Source organism: Protomyctophum bolini (assembly GCF_963924005.1).
Source record: "Protomyctophum bolini genome assembly, chromosome: 15".
In the NCBI taxonomy this organism is placed as follows: domain Eukaryota; kingdom Metazoa; phylum Chordata; class Actinopteri; order Myctophiformes; family Myctophidae; genus Protomyctophum; species Protomyctophum bolini.
Genome location: NC_137876.1, coordinates 11289977 through 11312191, shown reverse-complemented (window position 1 = coordinate 11312191; position 22215 = coordinate 11289977). Strand labels below are relative to the sequence as shown.

General features: G+C 40.7%; 2 protein-coding genes across 3 annotated transcripts in view; one reads left to right on the top strand and one right to left on the bottom strand.

Moving 5' to 3' along the window:
• Window positions 1-14628, bottom strand: part of LOC308328958 (inositol-tetrakisphosphate 1-kinase-like) — a 42513-nt gene extending 27885 nt beyond the window's left edge. For both annotated transcript variants that reach the window (XM_080783096.1, XM_080783097.1), the window contains exons 1-3: window positions 14408-14628; window positions 13582-13782; window positions 8151-8175 (exon numbers count right to left, since the gene is read on the bottom strand). In XM_080783096.1, the coding sequence (XP_080639222.1) occupies window positions 8151-8175; window positions 13582-13676 (120 nt within the window). In that variant the 5' untranslated portion in view covers window positions 13677-13782; window positions 14408-14628. The remainder of the gene's footprint in view (window positions 1-8150; window positions 8176-13581; window positions 13783-14407) is intronic.
• Window positions 14629-16133: 1505 nt separating this feature from the next.
• LOC308329656 (putative E3 ubiquitin-protein ligase UBR7) lies at window positions 16134-21177 on the top strand. Its single transcript, XM_080784113.1, has 11 exons — window positions 16134-16295; window positions 16512-16645; window positions 16916-16976; window positions 17072-17167; window positions 17815-17868; window positions 18011-18116; window positions 18227-18378; window positions 18923-19105; window positions 19475-19631; window positions 19794-19855; window positions 20610-21177. The coding sequence occupies exons 1-11, from the start codon at window positions 16173-16175 to the stop codon at window positions 20691-20693; spliced, it is 1212 nt and encodes a 403-aa protein (XP_080640239.1). The 5' UTR covers window positions 16134-16172; the 3' UTR covers window positions 20694-21177.
• Window positions 21178-22215: the final 1038 nt, after the last annotated feature.

Genomic DNA, 22215 nt, shown 5'->3' with positions numbered 1-22215 from the left:
ATATTCAAAGGTTTGTGCCACATTTCTACGATTTTTCAAAAATAGCAGACATACAAGCTCATAGCGTGCCACCGAGTGGCGCGCTACGAGCTTGTAGATCTGCCATTTTTCAATAGCTAAAGCATAACGTAATGCTAACACCAAAAGGGGTTCCCGCCCAAAATGCAATTGTGTGCCATTGTAAAGGGACACAAAGACTTAGCGTCTGTACTATTGGCCTTATGCAAAAGTCGTGTGAGGCCAATAGCACAGTTGAAAGTCCTCATCTCTATCATTTATGCAAGGTTTTGCTACATGCAATGGATGAACACTACAAAGCTTGTAAATCGATCCATTTATATTTGCACCAATTTGATAATGTGTGTTACACAATTTAACTCAAGACTGAACTCTTCCTGTTCGAAAGCCAGTCAAGACTAGACTCTGTGAGCAGACAGCCACATGATGAATGATTTATTTTGGATGACGATGTGGCACTTGACACCCTGGTGTAAAAGAAATATGTGCCTAAGCCAAATTGTGGCTGCTGGCCACAATTCACATAAGGAAAGAAGCCTTAAGGTGAATTTCCAGCTACACCCTGTGTACAGAGTCAAATTGGGAGCTCAAATTGGGAGCTCACCTCCCTGGAGCCCATTAAGTAATTAGACTCGTCTCAATGCTGAATCCCTCTCTGTTTCAGTGGAAGAACAGGCTGCTAAAAAGGAATGTGCCTCAGCTTTCAAAAGTGATCATACTCTTCACTCAGACAATATGACAGGTAGTCACTACTACTTTAGTCTTGATGATGAAATATGTTTGAAATAGGTGAACCAAAACAAGCGCTCCCTTTGCACATCTCGGCCAATCACAGCAACCGAGACTGGAAGATGTTGTTGGGAACAACGTACAGATAGAAGGCAAGCCAAAGTTCATGTGGCAGAAGATTGGGGGGGGGGGGGGGGGATTCCTACTGTGGCAAGTCTTTGATCTTATCATGTATAAGCAAGGACTTCCTCAACTCCATGTTGTAGGGGTATTAACTGGGTTAAGGTTATGGCTAATCACAATGTTTCTTCCTGCAAAGATCCCTCAATACCAGAGGTTGTTTATTTTTATGACTTAGGTACAAATGTGCAATTTGAATGAAGCAGGGCAGAGGGATATGATTCCACCCGAGATGATGGAATACTATTCATGTATTGTACTCATAAAATATTGATAAGGCAAGCAACCCTTCCTTATTATGCCTAAGTCAGTATTGGTAAACACACGTAATGGCTTTGTTATGGTGATTGCTTGTAGACCCCTGTCTTAAGAAATGTCTCCATCATCTCTGTTCAGATTGCTGTTAAAGCTTAAGCCATGTAGCTGAGGTTTGTGGTCTTAAGACCCAATTTAAATTAAGATAAGAAATTCTAAATATCTGTGCTTCGTTAGGGAACAGTGGAATACTACAGAATGTGTTCTTAAGAGGCTCTTATCAAATCAGTGGGCGAGATCCAGTAACCTTCCGGAAATTTGGATTCCCGAATACTTGTCATACAACAATAATAACTCTATAACATTTCTTACACAGTCCATTCAAAACAATGGCCATCTGCCCTGATGGGCTTCACTTGCTTTGAGGGCACATTGGCTTGCTCCAGCCTAAGCCTGGTGGGTTAATCTCATCAGCTCTGTGACAGACAGACTAATAATATAAGGAGTACATGGAGGATGGCTCTCATGAGCTCAGGGCAAATGAGTCAGTATAGATGAGGTTGTGCCAATCTTTTAGGAGAGGGAGTTAGAACAGAGTGCATAACAAGTAGTAGGTGACTGAGATAATGACATCAGAAAACAAGAGTGTAACCAGTGGTTCTCAAATGGTGTGCCAAGCCACAATGGGGGTGCCTTGGACTTTTATGACAATTATAATATAACTCATTTTCCAATCTAGAGGCCAAAATAGCTCATCTACAAGCTCACAACACATTGCAAAACACATTGTAGATGTAGGCTATTTTCACTATGAATATAGGTGTGCCTTGGGAAATAACTAAAAGTTTGAAAACCAGTGATCGAGACTAAAGGCAGTGTTCTGTATGAAACTTAACCGCTTTAAACCCGAGGTTGATTCTAAAAACCTTACCTAAATGTTTCTGATTCTTATTAATGTAAAAAAAGATTACACCTGTGTGAAGTGAGGGGTGCTCTTATCATCGTACATCATCTCATTCCGGCCAATCACAATTTGCATTCTCACAATTTCATCCATGTTTGTGTTTACACAAACACTCAAAATTGTCCATTCATTGTCAATGGCATTTAATGTTTGGGTTGGGACAAAAATGTGGTTACATAGCCTACATCAAAAGCTGGACATAGGAGGGGCTATCGCCCCTCAAACTTTATAATGTTGCTACATGTATAGTAGCAAAGTGGCGCTCTTATCATCATACATCACATTCCGTGCTCAGTCAATCAAATAATCACAAATCTCATTCCGGCCAATCATTTTTGGCGTCTTCACTTTTCTGCCCTCACTTTTATCTTCGATATGTACTTTGCTCAGCCAATCAAATCATCGCTATGGGGTGATCAGCCAATCATCAGCCAATGTTTGTGTTCCCACAAACCCTCAAAGCTGGGCATAGATGGGGATAGCACCCCCCAACAACTAGTGAGACACAGAGGTAGCTCCCGGATTGAAACGTATAACGACGTATAGGTTGAAACAGGTCTAAGAAATGGGTTAATTTTAAGAACATACTTGACTTTCTTTGTGCATACATGCAGATGGTTTCCCACACTTAAAATGGAAATATAAATGAGCTCCCAAAGGTTGACAGATTTAGCCATGATATGCTCAAAATAGGATGATGTCATTAGCTAGTGCCGAGCCCTCCAGAGGTTACAAATCTATCTATATATGACACAGTACTCTGTTCCAATATGGTTCAGTGAGTGAGTGCAATAAAAATACAAATAAATCACATTCACTAAATAAATCTTTCATTTAAAAGATGGATGTAAACGGAATCAAATAGTTTGAGATTTTTTGTGAATCCAATTCCTGTACAAAGTGGACAATTAAAAAAAAATCGCATTGGTCGTCCAAATGCATGATTCATCTCTACTTTTCTGCCTCCTGCAGTGCTGATGACAAATAATAGGCGATAATTTCAATATTAAAAGTCAATTCATATTCAGAGAATATATAATAGACGTAATAAGGCTTAGAGAAGTTCACCAAAAAATGATTTAATACCATCGATACATTTGATAAAATGTCAAATGGTCTAAAGAAATTACCCAGTCCATCTAACATTACGTTCTTTCTGATTTAATTTAATTTCTTCCCTGGATGCCTAAAACATTTAGCTCTTTGGGTTTTGTAACAGTGGATAAAAGAATAAGCAAACAAAAGGTCAGAAAAAAAACACACATTTTCATCTCAGGTATTTATCCATGGGTTAGGGGTACACGGTTAACTCCTAAGTTAACTCCTTCAAGTGTACATAAATGATACCGAAAGGATTTTGTACATCCTCAAAGTTAAATGAACAAAGGTTGAGTTGCTATCTCCAAGGCTGCCATGTCTATCATCAGACCACAAGGACAAAAGTGAAGGTTCAGTGACTGACTGGGTCGGACTGGATAAATGATCCGGACAAATATTCAACAACAATCCTTCCTATCCTATAGGTTAGGTCAAGGTTTGCTGTTTCAAAACATGAACCCCCCCCCAAACCAAACAACTAGGCATATACTGTATCTTACTTTACTATTTCAGGGTCATATAAAGCACTGAAGTCTGACGAAATTGACGCATCCTATCTGGGTCACATTATTTCCCCCCATTCTGAATTCCCATAGACATGGTTAATATTGTCATCATATAAGAACTGTGTTTCAAAAATAAACAAATTATTCCGGCGGCTTGACTCATATGGATTGGATATGAAGCATTAACTGATGGTGAGAAATGTACTAATGTTACCGCCGCCGAATTAATTACATTTTTGCCAGAAACGGAGACTGTATGAGTATGAGTGGCTGAATTCTGCCTTTAAGAACATTTCATGAATCTGACTCGACTTCTTTAGGAAGAAATTTAAGAAAACTTACAAAGTCATTGGTGAATGAGGCCCACAATTGCCGGGACAGTTTGTTTAATGTTGTACCACAATTCTTATATGGGACGAATCTAATATGTTATTTTCCATAGAGAAAATACTTCCATGACCCAGAGGATGAGTGAGTGACGTCAGGACTTCAGTACTGCAAGTCCCATAATATTTTCCTTTAACCACTAAAGCCCGGGCCTATATATCATTGTACAAAGGATAGCAAAAATATCTCATCTACAACCCCACAACATACTGCATTGTGTTTGTGACATGTCGCATTGTGGAGCTTGTACATAGACTTGATAGATTTGATTTGAAAATTGTTGAGATGTTTTAGCCAGGTTGAAAGTGGTTAATATAATAGGTGGTGGTGACAAGCTTTATGCTTAGCATAAAGCCTTGCCCAATGCCTAACAATGGCAACATTTACAATGGATGCCACTGTCTTCCCTGTGAGATGCGTGGTCTGTGACACTGCAGCCACTGACTGGCTCATCTGATTTCACAAGCACAAAAGGAAAAGAAACCTTGTGAAACCTGCAAGGCGTCTGTCATTTGCAGTGACAGCCCAGCGAACGACAATGGGTATCCCTGGACCTCTTGAGATCCTGGCGCTGACACAAAGGATACACTGAAAAAATCCTGACTCCTGAGTGTTCATTTAACACTGGGACCTTATTTCTTTCAATGAAGGGCACTGATTTGTGGCACAGCAATGCACCGACCGCTCAGAATTTACAACCAACCAAAGAGTATTCCAGCGCTCTCAGTGCATAGTTTAGCTGCAGCCCATTTTATTTCACCCTGGTGTCCCTATTTTGCCATTATACGTACAAATGTTCAGTATTCCAAAATGTTTTAATTTAAAATGGCAGATCTACACGTGTCTATCACGATACGTGAGCTTGTAGATCAGCTATTTTCACTATTACACAACAAAGTACCGGTACTGTACTGTATATAGGCTTAAGTGTTAATATGTTAAGTGCTTGTTTGCACCTAACACAACTCTGGTGGTTGATGGTGTCATTCGTAGCCACGATACAGGATTTAAACCTGCATTGTGGCTACGAGTGTGCGGCCTTTTCTTAACTTTTAGACATATTTACCAAGGTCAGCAGCAGCACCTCATCAATACTGGTGTGTGCCCTTCTCCTGTTTGTTTGTGGGGTGGTCTCTCGAACACTGAGGAATTTACTGTAGCATCGCTGGGCTCTGATTAGTCATCCTTAACTTGTGGGTGTGACCGTGTTTGTACATCATACATTATATCCACAGGCAAGCATGCACTGTATATACACCGTAGGACGTCTTTTAAAATTACTGTTAGTCTTATCCTCTGTATTTTGCTTTACGGGCTGCTGATGGAAAGAAGAAACCAGAGACTTTTTAAATGTTAAATTCTTTCATCTTGAGCCGTTTTACTTTTGTATGCAGCCGGTTTTGTTCTTTGAGGTTCTTTTTTATCCCCCCAACTTTCTAAAGATATCTTTAGAACAGAGCTCAGGGAACAGTCCCAAAGTAAGCAGGGCTTTGTTTCTCTCCTGGGAGCCGGACCAGTAGATCCTTACCCATGGCCAGTGTGGGATCCAGAACTTGAACAGGTCACTATAGTGACTGGCAATATGACCGGACGTCACTGCCAGCCACTGTGAAAACTGAACAGAGCTTATTTCCCCAACTCACCCATAGTCCTATTTTTGAGGGGCGCTCATCAAAAGTGTTTCGCCGTTTAATGGACGGGAGGCAAAAATCTTCTGACGCTAATAACTCTAAATCTAAATCAATGATTCCAATTCTAACCAAGGATTGTGTATTTGACGGTGCATCGCGGTCCCAACGCTAGTCGCGTTAGAAGTAATCATGCCTCGGGTGGTCAGCGATCCTCCCGCGGGTGTTTTGGTTAGATGCTATCTGCACAATTAAGATAGAGTCCTATGTCACCTTGAAATGGGCTCTGAAGCTGCAAATAGCTTTTTGTAGAAAATCGGTGTGATTTACTGGTTCCAACAGACCCTGGGCTCTCAAACAAGGTATCCGTAAATAACCTGTGACATGTCTTGTCCATTTGTCTGCATCAATTATTTTTTACAAAGGTCATGGTCGTTATAAATGTGATGTCTGTTCATGCCTCGTCTACTCAACTCCCATAGATCCCAGTGGATTCTGTGAACGTCCGGTCCAAGGCTTTGTCACACTTCAGCTCCCCATCTATGCCATTAGACTGGCCCCATGAAGTGAAGGGAGATGTCGTAACTCTGTCGTAATTCAATGGCTCTGGCTGATGTAACATCACATGAGTGTGATGTTTTCTATCTGCACCAAATCGAAAATAACCTACAATAATCTACAAGCTCACAATGCAATGTGTTGTGAGCTTGTAGATGTAGATTTTGTCCCAGAATAGGAAGGCTAGGTTTCATGTGGTTAATTTTGACCAAAAAGAATAAAAATAAATTGCCATAAAGGATACAGAACAGATGCCCCTCCATTCCGACTAGTGACTAGCGTAATAATACCTAATAAGTAGAAAAGGGTTCTCCTCTGAGCACAGGTGTTCGCCAAGCCAGGTTGCTTACCCGCAAACTTTGGAAGGCAGTCTTAGGGCTGATTCATACTCCTATTTTACCACTGTTTCGGCGCTGTAGTGCCGAAATGATTTCGGCTCGTCAGAAAATTTCAGTAGCACCGAAGAGGCGACTTTAGGACGGTACCTGACCCCCCCCCCCCCCCCCCCCCGAACCTCAAATGACGTCACATAGTAGGCTCTACAGCGCCAAACCGACTTTTATTCGGCTCTAAAATAGGAGTATGAATCAGCCCTTAGCCATTTGTAATGGGATCTGAAAAAGCGGACTCCTAGATCTTGATCACATGACCCAAGAGATAATGTGTACCAATTTATGTGAGTTTTGTACAAAAGTAGTAGCAAACGGTGCAGAAAACAACAGTATGGCAGAAAATGTAATGTGCACAAATGGAGCCTATAAGTTGGGTCCTGATCCAAGGAATCCACACATGTGTTGTCTCATGGTGGAGCTTTAACAGGCTGAGATTTGAAAAGCAATTGGGTGGAGATTCTTTCTTTGCCATGCTTGTAGCATGTCATGCAAAACAGGCCAATTGTAATCAATTAACAGACAAATTGCTGCTGCTCACAGAGGGACAGGAGTGAAAACATCTCAGCCACACCTTCGGCCTGGCGAAGACAATAAATTAAATGAATGAGTTGGAGGAAGGCTTGACTGTGTGTGTGTGTGTGTGTGTGTGTGTGTTCAACAGTGGAGAAACCAGTACTTGTTACACTCGTTTTCCTTCTGGTTTTTCATTTTAATCAGCCCAGTGAATTAAGCCCACATGTTGCCCAGCCTCAAGCTTTTACTGTTGATACTAACACAAATGGACATACTAAAAGATCTATGACACGGTTTCCCAAACAGTGGGTCGGGACCAATTTGTAGTGGCCGCGAGTAAATAAAATCTCCTTTTTTCCGTTCCCTACAAAAAATATATTTTAAAAGATTTAAAAAAAGATTAACCAAAAAAGCACAACATATCATTTAACAACTTCCGACATTTTTCAAAAGTATTTAAAGAATAAAATCTACAAGCTCACAACGCGTTACGTCTATCTGCTCTATGATATGTTAGATGTAGATAAACTGCTTCTACAGGATTCCACAAGGTGCCATTCACACCTCACATGCTATGCATGCATTATGTAACCATTGCTGTAATCTTGTATATTTACAAATGCATACATAAAATAAGCTACACGTTGCAAGGGTTTGGGTTAAACCACAAGAATAGCACCAAAATCATTTAAATATTATCGGATTTGTGATCTGCTGTGATAGAAGGATCTCAAATGGAACACAACCACCCGTATTTCTGCATCGAGTGATCTTGGTACATAGAAATTGATTTATTGGAGATTCTGACTTTCAATTGTACATACATTTAGTTTTGATTGTATTGTTCCACTTTTTGCATTGCCAATGTAAATGTATGTTTCCTCATGCCAATAAAGCCCATTGAATTTAATTGTCAACTCACCTGAACAACTTCAATTCCTCTTTTCCTGAAAAGACAAAAACAAAATAGTTTTAATAAACTCATTGTAACCAAACAAAAAAAACATGACGTCAATGATATTGAGAGTAGGACAAACGTTTTCTGCTAAAGAATACCTAATTATGTCAAAAATGCATGTACGATTTCACATGAAATCACATGAAAAACTGTACATAGTAAATATGTTAGCAGGTGATCCAAAAATAAAACTATTATTTGAGAGATGGGAGATCAGAGTAACATTAACATATGACCATTACAGTTGAAATCCAAGATTCATGTCCAGTGTCAGCCACTGGCTTTAGCTCCCAGAGACAGCATCGAAATTCTAAGCTTTGAATAAAAATCGGTTGCTTGGCAACCAGCAGATAATGATTCCTACTAACTACAGTTAACCATTTAAACCCTCTATACTTGTAACACGGGTTTCTTGCAGCGGTACTTGGTACGCTCCTTTTTTTTTCACTCTACACCAAATCTCTTTGCCAAAAATAGTCGATCTACAAGCTCCGTTATGTTTGGTCAATGTTCCCCCCAGAATATGGATCCTGGGGTTCAAGTCATCAGAGGTGTTTGAGTAACAGTCTCCAAGCTACCAATGTAATACATCACTACACAGACCACAACCGGAGACGTTATGCCTCATTTTTATACGCCAATGGTACTTGCCAATAAGAACTGACCTTCAAGCAGTTGCAATTAGCTTCAAGATTTGTTCTTCTCGGCAAGGGACACCATTGTGCAACAGAGTATAAAATAGACGTCTGCAATATATCTGATCTTCTGCTGCTCCTTTCTGTACAAATAAATGTCCACTCGCAGCTTTCGATTGTACAAACAAATGCCTTGACGGCAACTTTTGCAGTGCACATAAGCATATCGGTGTACTGTACTATCAGGGGATAGGGGCCATAAAAATATTTAGTTCAAGTGCAGAGCTTCTGCATAGTTTTTCTTTTTTGTGAGGCCTGTCAAAAAAGAGAGAGAGAGAGAAATTGGACATGTTTAAACCTGCTGGCTGTTAGGGAGCCATTAAGAGAGACCTGAGTGAAACTTGTTAGAACACAAACTTTAACCACTCAAGACCTACAGTATATACTGCCAGGGTTAAAGTGGTTACGAGAGTAATTCTTGCTGGGCAAGGGCTGTCAAATGTTATCTGTAACATCGACCCACTATATGGCCTCTGCCACACAAACAGAACAACCAAAACAATCAGCACTATACCAAAAACACAGAAGAAGAAAAACCTGCTGCAAGGCAAAGGCAGCACATCTCTTATCGGTGGGGGATTCACAACAGGGACAACAACAAAAAAAGAAAACCACAAAAACACCATCACACAGCCCGTCCCAGTTGTTATGAGGTCACAGTCCCATGGTAACAGCAAAGCAGCCATTCAGTGCTTCACAACAATGTGGATATTTAATACTGCAGCTGGCCCGTTTCATGTGCTGTGAATGGGGCCTTTGGTTTCATCCCCTCTCTGATATATGGGATTGTCTGCTGTGCCATATTGTAGTACAGGTCAACACTATCAAAGTGATGGAGAGAAGACTAAACAGACAAGCAGCCCAGGGGCAGACTTTTTGTTTGGGCTCCTCACACAAGAACACGGAGATCTGTGTCGGCCTTGGTCTTGTGTGATTATGTCCATATTTGTCTGTTGTGTTTGTTTGTCTGGTATATTATTTAATTTTTCTATCACATTATGCTATTGTAATGCCTCAATTTCCCTTCGGAGATAATAAAGTACATCTCGTCTCAGGCTAAACAAGACAAGATACTGAAAATTACAATGTGGGACTCTGCGATTTGAAATAAAAAGCACTGACAGTTAGTAATGACATACAGTATATCATGGTATGAACTTAAGCACTGGTAAGTATGGGAACTGCCATTATGGTACTGTATAGATATTTCACATACTGTAGCACAGAGATGTATTTTGAGAGCATTAATTGTGCAGTAGCAGTATACAATAAAATCTGAAGTGTTAATTTAACTTGACTCTTATGTATCTCATAACAGTAATTTAAAAAGGTACACAACTTGTCATGATCATCCTTAAAGTAGTTGTATGTGAAGCTACTTAAACATGGTGACCACTGGGAGAAAATATAATAATGCTGTAGTTCAATAGTGTCTCTGCCTCAGTGATTCAGTAAGTATTGTAGCTTCTGACTGAGAGAAGAGACCTTTGCAGTTTTGCCCTGATGGGAGAAAGTGATGCTGAAGGCAGTACATTCCCCAATAAGAAAATAAAAACACAATTGTCACGGTAGATAACCAGAGCGACCACTTTATCACTAAGTCCCCAGTTTGATTCTGGTTGGAGACCTGTGATGCATGTCTAGTAATCTCTCCGTCCTTATTTTCCGGGCTCTCTACTAATCTAAATATTACTACTATACTACTACTCTACTAATCTAAATTAAATATTATTACTACTAATAACTCAATTTAACCTAACGCTTGTGGACACTTCGTCGACATACAGTAGTGTGTGAGTAGGCTCTCAACACTCAAAGGACAGTAGAGGTATGCAAGAGTAAACAAATGCAAGACATATCCTAATATCCAGGAAGCCTCCGAGTCTGCTTATGAATGGACACAAACATAAAACCTGGCGTGCCTGAGACTCCGCTGCACACTTCCTCAGACTAGCAGAGATCTCCATGTGTCCAGTTGTACAGGGACAGGCAGATCATACCACACAGAAGAACTCAGAATGTCAGATTCACCATATGCTGAGTGTGAGCGGTTTGTGTGTCTAATATCAACATGATTTTTTGCTTTATTTAGTAGCCAGTGAATAGGGATAGTTGGACAAACAGAGTATGCTTTGTCTGTATACGAACATAAGCTCAATTGGTTCAAGAGTACTAATGAAGCCATCCTTGTTAATGTCACTAGAGACTAGACTGTAAAAAGTCACATTGTTTTTCTCGCCTGAGGTTTAACAAAGGAGCTGACACTAATCCACAATAGCAGCGTCGAGAGGTCCAAGTTTACAGTATAATATACCAATGTCTCAACCGAAGTGTAGCAGAGCGATACCTCAGCTCTCTATACAGGGCCTTGTGTCTCCCAGAGAGACAGACAACAGGCCTTCTAAAGCAAAGCATGTCTAATATGGGAGCCATATATAGTAAGATGATGTTACTGTTTAGTTCCATTTTTGTCTTCCTCTTAAACATGACTGTTGTTTGTTAACATAGTATATGATATGGGGAAATATGTTTTAAAAGGAGAACTACAGTAGGAGTGAAAAAGAGAAATACAAGTGAAAGATGGATTTCATGAGGAGGATTTCAGAGCCTGCAACTTGCATGTTCTGTGTCCATTTTCCATGTAAAATGCATTTTTTATTACAGTGGAAAACACCAAATCTTAATACTCCACTAGTCCACTTCAATCCTCTCTGGTATATTCCATTCAGTTTCCAGAAACAGGACTGATTTGGATGGTGGTGTGAGATTAAAAATGTTATGTGGACTGTGGATTACAATGTGATAATCTGTGCTGCTGGCTCAATCAGGTTGTGTGAGTAAACAACTCTACTGGAAAGGAGACTGTCATTCACTAAAACCTAATTACCTACAGTAATACTGTATACTTTGTTGCATGAAAATCTGTTATTAACACTTAACACTTGCTGTCAAACACCCAACCCACAAGGTAATTTAAAGTTAAGCTAACCAAATGTTTTCATTTAATTTGTATTAGTTTTATTATTGTGCTTAACAGTGACTGACTGCATTATAAGATGATCCATTTAACATTGACACAATAGAGGAGATATTGGAGTGTTCTCTTGCTTTGGTGGAGTCTCTTCTCAATCTTTGATGCACTGCCTTTTGTCAACTGGTCATGTCATGTATAGTTCACTTCTCTCACAGTCAGTCTGACAAGGAAATTCATGGCCCACTTTACACACACACCTTACATAACACTTCACTCCACTTGAGACAGACACTGTAGCCCACAACAAGGCAGGCTAACAATCTGACTACACTCACTGTATCTCCCCGTCTGTGCCGTGGAGAAATCAAGTATAAGAAGAATGTTAACACCGAAATACACATTTGATTCGTTTGTTGCAACTTTATGCTTTTGGACATATTTCCAGATACACAGAAACATAAAACTCTTCCAAATCTATAAACATTAAGGCTGGCCTCCGAGGTCTTCAAGAAACTCTAGAGGTCACTGAACTGAACAGGTTTGTCTATGGGCAGTTATTGAGTACACGAGGACAGGACACCAATGGAAACAAGACAAAAGCCTGTCCATGCAAAGTGCAAACTGTTAATAAAGTATTCAATTAATTAGTCAAAACGGCAACTGCACAAAAAGTGATTTAGGGGCTTGGATATATATACTGTGCAATAATTAGTGTCTCATTCACGGTACAGCTGAGAACAGTCGTTGTGGGGATTCTCTGGCATACAATTTCAGGCATATATCCTTTAAACATTGTGCGACTCAAAACTGTCACTAATATTTGAAATTGTCTGTAACAGAAGGACATAGCCCATCGTTTGATTATTTTACAATGCTACCATGATACACATAAGGACACTGGTCCTGTGTCCTTATCTTTGGCACCATGTATAAACCAGGAGAGACTGATTAACTTAAGGTAGATAACTAATGTGTAATACATTCTTGAACAACTAACCAAGGATTATTAATTTGAATTTTGAATACAGGGCCTTTGTCCCTTGATGTGTAAACAATGTTGGAAATACAAAATAATGCCTTTTTACACAGACAAGGAAATGGTATAGAGCAGCGCAGGCAGCAGCCTCACCAACACTGCTTTAATGGAAAGCTCAAATGTCAAATGTACATGAGAGAGAACAGAGTAGACAGCAGGGGCGCATTCTCTAATGAGAAAGTTGTAAATGGAAAAGATGGTACTCAAATGGCATAATAAATCATCATTACCAACAACAGTAACTAGGCCGACAGTAGACACATTGTGAAATGTCAATCTTTAGGCTTTTAAAGAACCCATATCTTGTATGACAAAGCATCACATTATCATGTGAAAACAATTCTTACTATTGATGCACGATATAATCGGTAGCATATCGAAATTGGCCATAAAAATGCCATATCGGATCGGTCTGAAATAATCCAGATTATTTTCACAGATATTGAGGACGCAATAATAATGTGACTGTCAATGGCTCTGACGCTTTTGTTTTGTGTATTTCTAGGCAGCATAATTATAATCCGTACAATATCAGAAACTGTCAGATATCGGTCATAATTTCATAATCACCCCTAATTCTTATAATCATTACTTATTTGAAGCATGTGTCCCTGTTCGCTACACTTGAGAGAACCTAACTCATACTATGCATGGAATGATATTTATATATATTTTTTATATGTACACTACCTGCACAAATCAGCAAAGGCCTGAAAATTCAGCTTCTTCATCTTCTTCTCGCTGAGCCAATATCCGACTCTCCGTCCTTTCAGGAAGGTCTGCATCTCCACTTTGGCTGGTTCTCCTCAATCTAGAGATGATGTGACTTAGCAGTGAACCTGGACAGTTGAAAACAGGAAACCGTGGCCTCACACAGAGCAGCCGAGCAGCCTACCAGAGCACAGAGCAGGGAGGGAAAAAAACACAAGTTCACGACTTGTAATGCGAGAGCTCATCCTACAGCAAAAACAGTTAGTATAACTCTGAGAGTATAGAAGTAATGTGACCATAAATGCCCCCATGGTGTAAAAACTGTCCCATGGGTCAATATATTTATAATTATTTTACATTTTCACTGTAACTCAGGATCCTAAAGCTCTGCGGGTCTGAATTATACTAGCCATAGCCATACTTGCAAAACAGCACACTGTCAATAGCATTCCCTTTACCAGCAGCCTGTCGCCAACTGCCTACAAATATACATTAGTGGACAGACAGTATTTATTACCTATGCCCCCTTTTACTAAGCGTACATTGCTAACATTAGCTGGCTAGCTAAGTTAGCAAACTGCACAGCTAACCAATGGCATGCATTGCAAAGGAGTAAGCTACCTTGCTAACAATGCTCCCCAAAGATGGGTGAACACAGATATGACATTTCTGAATAACGAACAGATTATCTGGCTATTAACGCTCCAAGTCTAGTCAACTAACACGCGAACACAACTGTATGGATTTAAAAATACAAGTGGCAATGAAGAGATCTAAGAGCTGTGTGGCTCAAGAAGAAGCTAACCTGGTAGTTCTTGGTTTTTTTAATAGCCCAATTCCTTTTGAAATGTGTTGCTAGCTCGGGTGGTTTCCCATTCTCCGTTCAGTCGGTGTTGTCACTGAAGTTTCCAGGCACAGGACAGATGACAGAGATGTTTCTGACGTCCTCTCTCAACCTCGGAACTGAACGGACTGAATGCTAGTGCTCAGAGTGCTGCTGCTGCCTCTCTCTGCCTGCCCTGCACACACCCTATACCACACCGCTCTCTCTATCTCTCTCTCCCTCTCTCTCTCTGACTGACTGACTGTCACACTGACTGCAGCCCATTCCCATCCCCGACATACGGGGCGCTATAATCACGATTTAGATACGAGACAGATTAAAAGGTCAGTGAATGATACTATCAGTTTTGATTGATTGATTGATTGATTGGGAAAGTGATAGCCTACTAACTAAACAAAAACAAATTAAACAGCATGGCTCCCTAAAATAAAATAATGTTTTCTCACTGCTGCCTTCTCAGTCGCATGTCAAAGATCCAATTTTGTACACCATTCGATATTTTCTATTTTTATTTTATTTTAAATCTCTGGAATCTACACTGAAATCCAAATAGGATTACTAAAACAGACTAACTACAAATGTTTGTTTGTTTGTTTGATTGATTGAAGTATTTATTAACAGACTAGAGAATTACAGTACATTTCAAGCACAACTCAATACAAAACTGTTAACTGTGGGCGACACCATAAGCATTACACTTGTTTACAATAGTCCACCATCACGCACCATGTTCAATTCATAACATTTAGAAGACGTACAAAGAGACGTACAAAGACATACCGGTACGTAACTATTACTATTCTTATAGCCCAGACTTGGTAAACTGCACCTGATCGAGTTGATTCTGTACTTTTAATTTCTCACTTTTAACTTTATCTTATACCAAATTTCTTCACTAAAATAGCCGATCTACAAGCTCAATGACGCTTTGCGTTGTGAACTTGTGACTAAAAGTGAGCTTTTATACAGCTATAGCCTATTTTTGGCTAATGTTTGCTATTTTGTGAATAATACGTTTGGTACAAGGACGCCATCTTCTGGAGAATAAAATAACTGGAAATGTATTATAGAGGAGGCCCGATTACCAAAACAAAGCCACAAAATGTCTTTAGATCGACTGAGCTCTTGGTAAAATGCCTACCGTAAATACATTATCCACTAGTGGTAGGCTACTTTGCAACCATAGCTGCAGCCTGCAGATGAGTAAGCCTGGGACCGAGCTGCTACTGTAGCCCTAATTAGCCTAATAGTTAGTTTATTTGGCATCTTTGGAAAAATATGGGAGTAGCAAATAGTATAGTTTCCACGTGCAAACCAAACTCTTCAGTGCATGTGAATGATGTACCTAGCCCTAATTTAATGTTTAAAACGATTCGGATTGTTGCAATCAGATGATGATTAATGACATGCCGTCCCGGCTGAAGTGAACAGAACAGAATAATAAGGATTAAGAAGGACTCCGACCCCCGGGCCCGACTGCCGTCTAGTCTGTCTGTAGGACCCACCCACCCATAACTCTATGCACCCACCCAGTCTATGCACCCACCCACCAGAGTATCGCCACTTCCTCCACGTGGCTAATATTCCCGCGAATGACGAATCCCGCCCGGAACTTGCCGGAAGAGACGTTTGTCAATATTGTTGTGTGTGTTGTGTGTGCTGCTGGCGGTGTTCTTTATGTCTATGTGTCTGTGGTGGTGTGTCTACTCACAAAACCAGAACTAGAATGGCGGTTAATAAAGATGACTCTGCCATATTGCTCGATGATGCTCCTCTGGATCAAGACGAGATCGCACACGCTTTGTGTGTGTTGGCTGGAAGTGACCCTGAACAGTGTTCTTACCCCCAGGTAAAATGGAAAACGGCGGTCATGCAGACAGCAGACATGCACATATATTTGCTTCAGATTTATTTTCGTCTTATACAATACCTTTGAATCCTCAGAGCTAATATAGACATACCGTAATGTCAATGTCCGGGTCCATTATCCTCTTGTAAATACAGCGTAAATGGATTGGTTTGTTTTATTTAACTTGTTTGTGTTGTGGCGTTATAATAAATGCAGGGCTATGTGAAGAGACAAGCTGTGTTTGCCTGCAGCACTTGCACGCCCCGCGATGCAGAACCTGCAGGGCTTTGTCTTGCCTGCACCAATAAATGCCATGAAGGACACGATATCGTTGAATTATATACCAAAAGGTAGATCTATTTACAGGAATGAATGTACTGTAGTTTATTTTCTTTCTCAACCTTTTTAAGGACCCCAACCTTTATGCATATTAGACACAGATACGTATAACAATATTTGCATCTCTTGCCTGACTCTGGGACCCTAAACTGGTCAGCAATTTTGTCCAGAATTCCTTTACTATTCATCTACAGTGTATAGATAACAGTAAAAGTCAAATCAAGGACAATGTGGTGTTTTGTCTTTTAACCTTTGTCACAATTTGCTAATTTCTTCTACAGAAATTTTCGCTGTGATTGTGGGAATGGCAAGTTTGGAGATTTCCATTGTCAACTGATTCCTGTGAGTCTTTAGATTAGCTCTGTCTCTAAAACATTGCATAATTATGCCACAAGATTATGTTATTAGTTATTCCTTATCTATTTTTGTTCTCACAGGCCAAGGACAGCCAAAACGCCAAAAATATTTATAACCACAACTTCCATGGAACGTATTGCTCATGTGACCGTCCATACCCAGACACTGATGATCAGGTATTTCTTCTCAGCTCAGTCGGTAGAGCTCTCACCTTTGGACCACAAGTTCACGGGTTCGATCCCGGGCACCGCCAACACAGCGTATGAGTAGCACGGCTTGGTGCAACAAGTCGTGTGGGAAGTACTGGGAGCTGGTGGTAGGTGTGGCGGTCTACTCTAGCACATTGTAACAGGGATAGACTCCATCTCCCAGGGGTCTAGCACATTGTAACGGGGATAGACTCCATATTAGATTACCGGTAGTTTCAATTTATTGGCACTGCACAGAGTATAAAAATACTTTGCCAATGAAATTAAGAGTGGCGTCTAGCCAGAATTGCAATACAGTATTTCAGTAATGAGAATAAATACTGAAGAATGTACAGTATGTACATTTATCTGGGTTATTCTTGTCCTGCAGACTGGAACCAATCTGCGCACCGGTGGTTGGGAACAAACCCCTGCTGTATATTGTACTCAAATACAACAACAATGAGCATTAAGAAAATGCTAGAAGAAAGATAAAAATCTTTACCAATTATACAATGTTAAGTTATCAAATTCATTTCAAGGTTTTCGTCTGACAGCGATTCTTGTGTGTGTGTGTGTGTGTGTGTGTGTGTGTGTGTGTGTGTGTGTGTGTGTGTGTGTGTGTTTCCTGCTAGGTGAATGATGAGATGATTCAGTGTGTCATCTGTGAGGATTGGTTTCACACCAGGGTAAGTGGTGAGCCAGCATTGTAAATGAGGAAGGCGTCTGTTTTACTGAACATATGGAACGCCTTCATTTTAACAACCGCCAGCATAAAACGTCCACTCCCCTCACTGTAGTTTTCATCCCTGTGTGCGTTCTATTTGACAGCACCTGGGCTGTGCGGTGGTGGACTCTGAGGAACTGCAGGAGATGGTGTGTGAGACCTGCATGAACAAGGCCCCCTTCCTCTGGACCTACGCTGCTCACATTGCAGGTGACTTATTTTCCTGAGCACAGCCAGGCAAAGATGACGCCAGCCTTTTAGATCATGCCTTTTTAGATGCAAATGTCACTTTTCCCATTGTCCTCCTCTTCCACATCAAGTACCACCAGTGGTCAAAGTCAGCCAGTGCGAGGACGAGGACGAGGTCGAGGTCGTGGTGGAAGACGGGGAGAAGGAAGTAAAACAGTGTGACTCTTGCAAGATTGGGGCTGAAGCGTCCTCCACCAGCTGTGGCTGTCAAAAGCAGGAAGAGGTGAGCAAACGATAATGATTGATGAGACCAGATCATTGTGATTGTCTGTGCACATTATAGTATACCTTTCTTTTGTAGCTTATGCCACTGAATAATGGCCTCCTTGCTGGGTTACCGGGAGTGTAGCCTTGATACCCAGGCTTTCACCAGCCTGCCACTAGATGGTGCTGGAGGGCAGTGAGAGGTGTAAACCCAGAGGGCTGACATCTCCAGTTACTTTTTGTGCCTTCCTCCTCTAATAATAATTAGTAATAATGAGGAGAAATGATCCATGGGGCTCAACTTCCCCTACTCTGGGGATGGCATTTGGCCCAGCTTCACAGGACCGCTTACTGTAAACAAGAGTGATGCCATCAGCGCATCCTCTCGCGGCGTCACTCGCCGTTAAAAGATGGCCATGATGCTGATCTCTGATCTCGCTACTTTGTTTAACGAAGGCCGGGTAATCATGCTTGGCCTTCTGGTACTCTTCTTGCCTATATAAAGAACAAAAGCACAGCTGTTGTCTTTGACTCAGACCTCACTGTTGTTGTTCATGCCTCAGGAGCCCGCAAACAGGAGTTCCTGTTGCAAACGGACTCACCAGGAAATGGCAGGCGCTTCTGTGAAGTCTGGAGCATGCAGACTGCCAGAACTAGAAGACCTGGGTTTGGAGAGAGCCAGGGAGGGAGCTGTGTTTTGGCCTTACGAATGGCGTTCCAAACTCTGCACCTGTGTCAGCTGCAAGGTGGGTCTGAATAGCACTGAATGTCTATGACTATGGGTGACTTTGCTTTCAATGTAATCCCAGTTTATGTAAAATGGTAAACCATCTAGGGGCCACAATCTGCATTCAAAGATTTCCCTAGAAGCTTTGCCATTGGTCAATTTGCCTGTCTACTTCCTGATTGGTTAGTCATTTCGACCAGGTTTTTTTTCCCGACCAATGACGGCTTCTAAGGAACATCTTTCAATGCAGATTGTGGCCCCAAAATGTGTCCGAGACTAAAATAGTTTGAATTTCATGCCTGTAATAGCCTGCCCAAAATAATGATACTTGGTTAAAAGTGTACACAGTCAGCACAGTTGACATTCTGTGTTCTGTATTGATGCTTAGAGAGCCTATGTTAAGGCAGAAGTGCAGTTTCTTCTTGATGAATCAGACACCATTCTGGCCTATGAGAACAAAGGCAGGACAGAGCCGTTCGGCGAAGACCCGCTGATGTCCTTCCTGAACTCAATGGACCGTGTGCAACAGCTGGAGATGATTTACTGTGAGTATATGGGGACCAGTCGCATCTAATTCGTATTAGAGTGGAAGCTGAAGGCAGAGCACGATGGGAATGACATGGCATTGAGGCAGATATTATTTAAATGGACGTAGTGATGCAGAGGTTATTGGTCTAGACTTTAATAAAAGAGTTTTCCCCCCTTAGATTACAATGACCTGAAAACCGAGCTGAGAGCATTCTTACAGCAGCTTGCTGTCGAAGGAAAGGTAAGAAAATACTGTTCTTAGCCCTGAAGAGTGTGTGTGTGTGTGTGTGTGTGTGTGTGCAGTATAGTGTGTGTATAGACACAGTATGGCCCTCATTTATCAATGCAATGTAGAAACCATCTTAAAGTTTAGCCAAGGAATCAGCATATGCCCACGTCCACATGAGATTCATCAAATGGGTGTACCCTAGCAATTAGAGCAGGGGTTCTCAACGTTTTTGGCTGGGGACCCCCGAAAATGTTTTGGCCATGTCTCGCGACCCCCACCCTGCCCCCCTTCTCCACCCCCAATACAAACTGACTGCAAAAATAACCATAATAATTTAGAAAATGTATCATAAATGAATACTGAAACCAGATCATTAAGGAAAGATTATGTACTATGTAAACTAATAAAACCCACGGGTTGAGAACCCCTGAATTAGAGTATAGGATTTGCCCGCTCTTGATAAATGTGACGCAGTCTCACCCCACCTGTTTTTCAACATGAAGCGGCGGAATACGTCAGAAGAGGAACTTCTCAGACGTGTGAAGTTGCCCCACCAATCATCTCCGTGGATTCGCACACAGTTACACAACACACATTCCTATCACATGCCATTTGCATACACAAGGCACAGACGCTTCAGAAAAGATGTCTGTCTGACTGGCGTTGTGAAGACTATACCTGAATATGGACATGGAATATTAGACTATTAGGTTTCTTATTGAGGTCTTTTCACTGTGATATTCAACCTGTTTTCTCTCTTTGTCAGGAGGTAACGGTTCAAGCCGTACAGCAGTTCTTTGAAGAGCTGCAGTCGAGGAAAAGACGTCGAACAAATGCAGGCTACCAGTAAAAAGGTGTCATGGATTCTTCCACTACTGACTGCTGTCATCCTGCTTGTTTCATGATCCCTAAAGACAAAGACTGAATGTAAAACCTTATCTGCTGAATGAATTGCTGATGTGAAATTTGCTGCTAGCAACACTGTTCTAAAGTTCCAAGATACCTAGTGTTGTGAGTTTGAGACCCAGCTGCTTACTCAACATTTTTTTGTGTCCAGTATTTTTAATTGAGGCCCTAATCATTCATAATGGAAAGCTTGTTGCACACCAAGATGATACTTGACAGATACTCTTTTTTTAATGGGTTAAAGTGGGTTTTCTAGATTTAGTTCATTTTTTATTTTGTGAAATGTTTAGTTATGTGGAATGCCTTAATTTTATCAGGGATAAGATCCAAAGGTCAGAAATGTTTGTTTTAGTCAAATGATAGTTTCAGTTATCTTTTGTTGTAAAGTCTTGTTTGTTTGTAATGTAGGTAATTAAAACTGTTCTTTTATTATATATAGATATATCTTAATTTTCTTAACTATAATAACCTTGTTGGGAGTTTGCTATTTACACGGGTGACAAATGGGGGAAAAAAACATTTCTTAGTAAGGTGTTGGGCCACCAGCAGTTTCAGTGTGCCTTGGCATGGATTGTACAACGCATCTGTCAAATCTCCCTTAGATGTTCTATGGTTGAGATCTGGCGACTGCGAAGGCCAAATACTTTTCAAACCATTGAGTGATGCCTCGTTCCCTGTGTCCCTTGTCATCCTGGAAGAAACTACTCCCATCAGGAATCAGGAGTGTTTTATTTTAGCATAAAGGTGATCACCCGGAAGTTCAGAACAACTTTCTATTGATTTAGTGTGACCCTGGGGGCAAATGAACCCAAACCCATGCCATGAAAATGCTTCCCACAGCATAACCTAAACCAAGCCACTCGGTGAAGGAATCAAGCATTCAGGCCATGTATCCAAAGTGTGTATGACGAGTACTTTCACTATGGTGAAAGGATGATTAATCTGATATTACTTTTTTCCTGCCTACTGTATGCAACCCTATGTAGTTGGCAATGGACTGTTCTCAATTTCTGACCCCATTTGCTGATGTCTTTCCCATAGATAGAAATGCAGTCACTTTGTCACAGTTGTATGGTGTCCTGGGATACATGAGAATATGCAGTGGACATGAAAGCTATTGTCAATTCAGAAACATGTTCCTGTGAATACATGTGAAGTGTAACCTTTTTGATCACGCCAAATTTTGTTTAGCATTTTATGATAAATACAAACCCTTCATTTTGATCAAGTGATGTGAAAGATTCTGATGATAAAACTAATTGTTGTGCATTTCTAAAGGACAAAAACAACTGTATTCAAAGCAATATAATTCCATAATATCAAACCAGTTTATTTTGAGGATTCTGAAGTTTACCACTGTTATGCACCTTTTGAGGCAACAGTAGAAAAATAGATTCAGTGAAACTAAATGCAACTTAGTACATCAATCTACAAAAGTGTTTTTATGATACCATACACAAGTACAA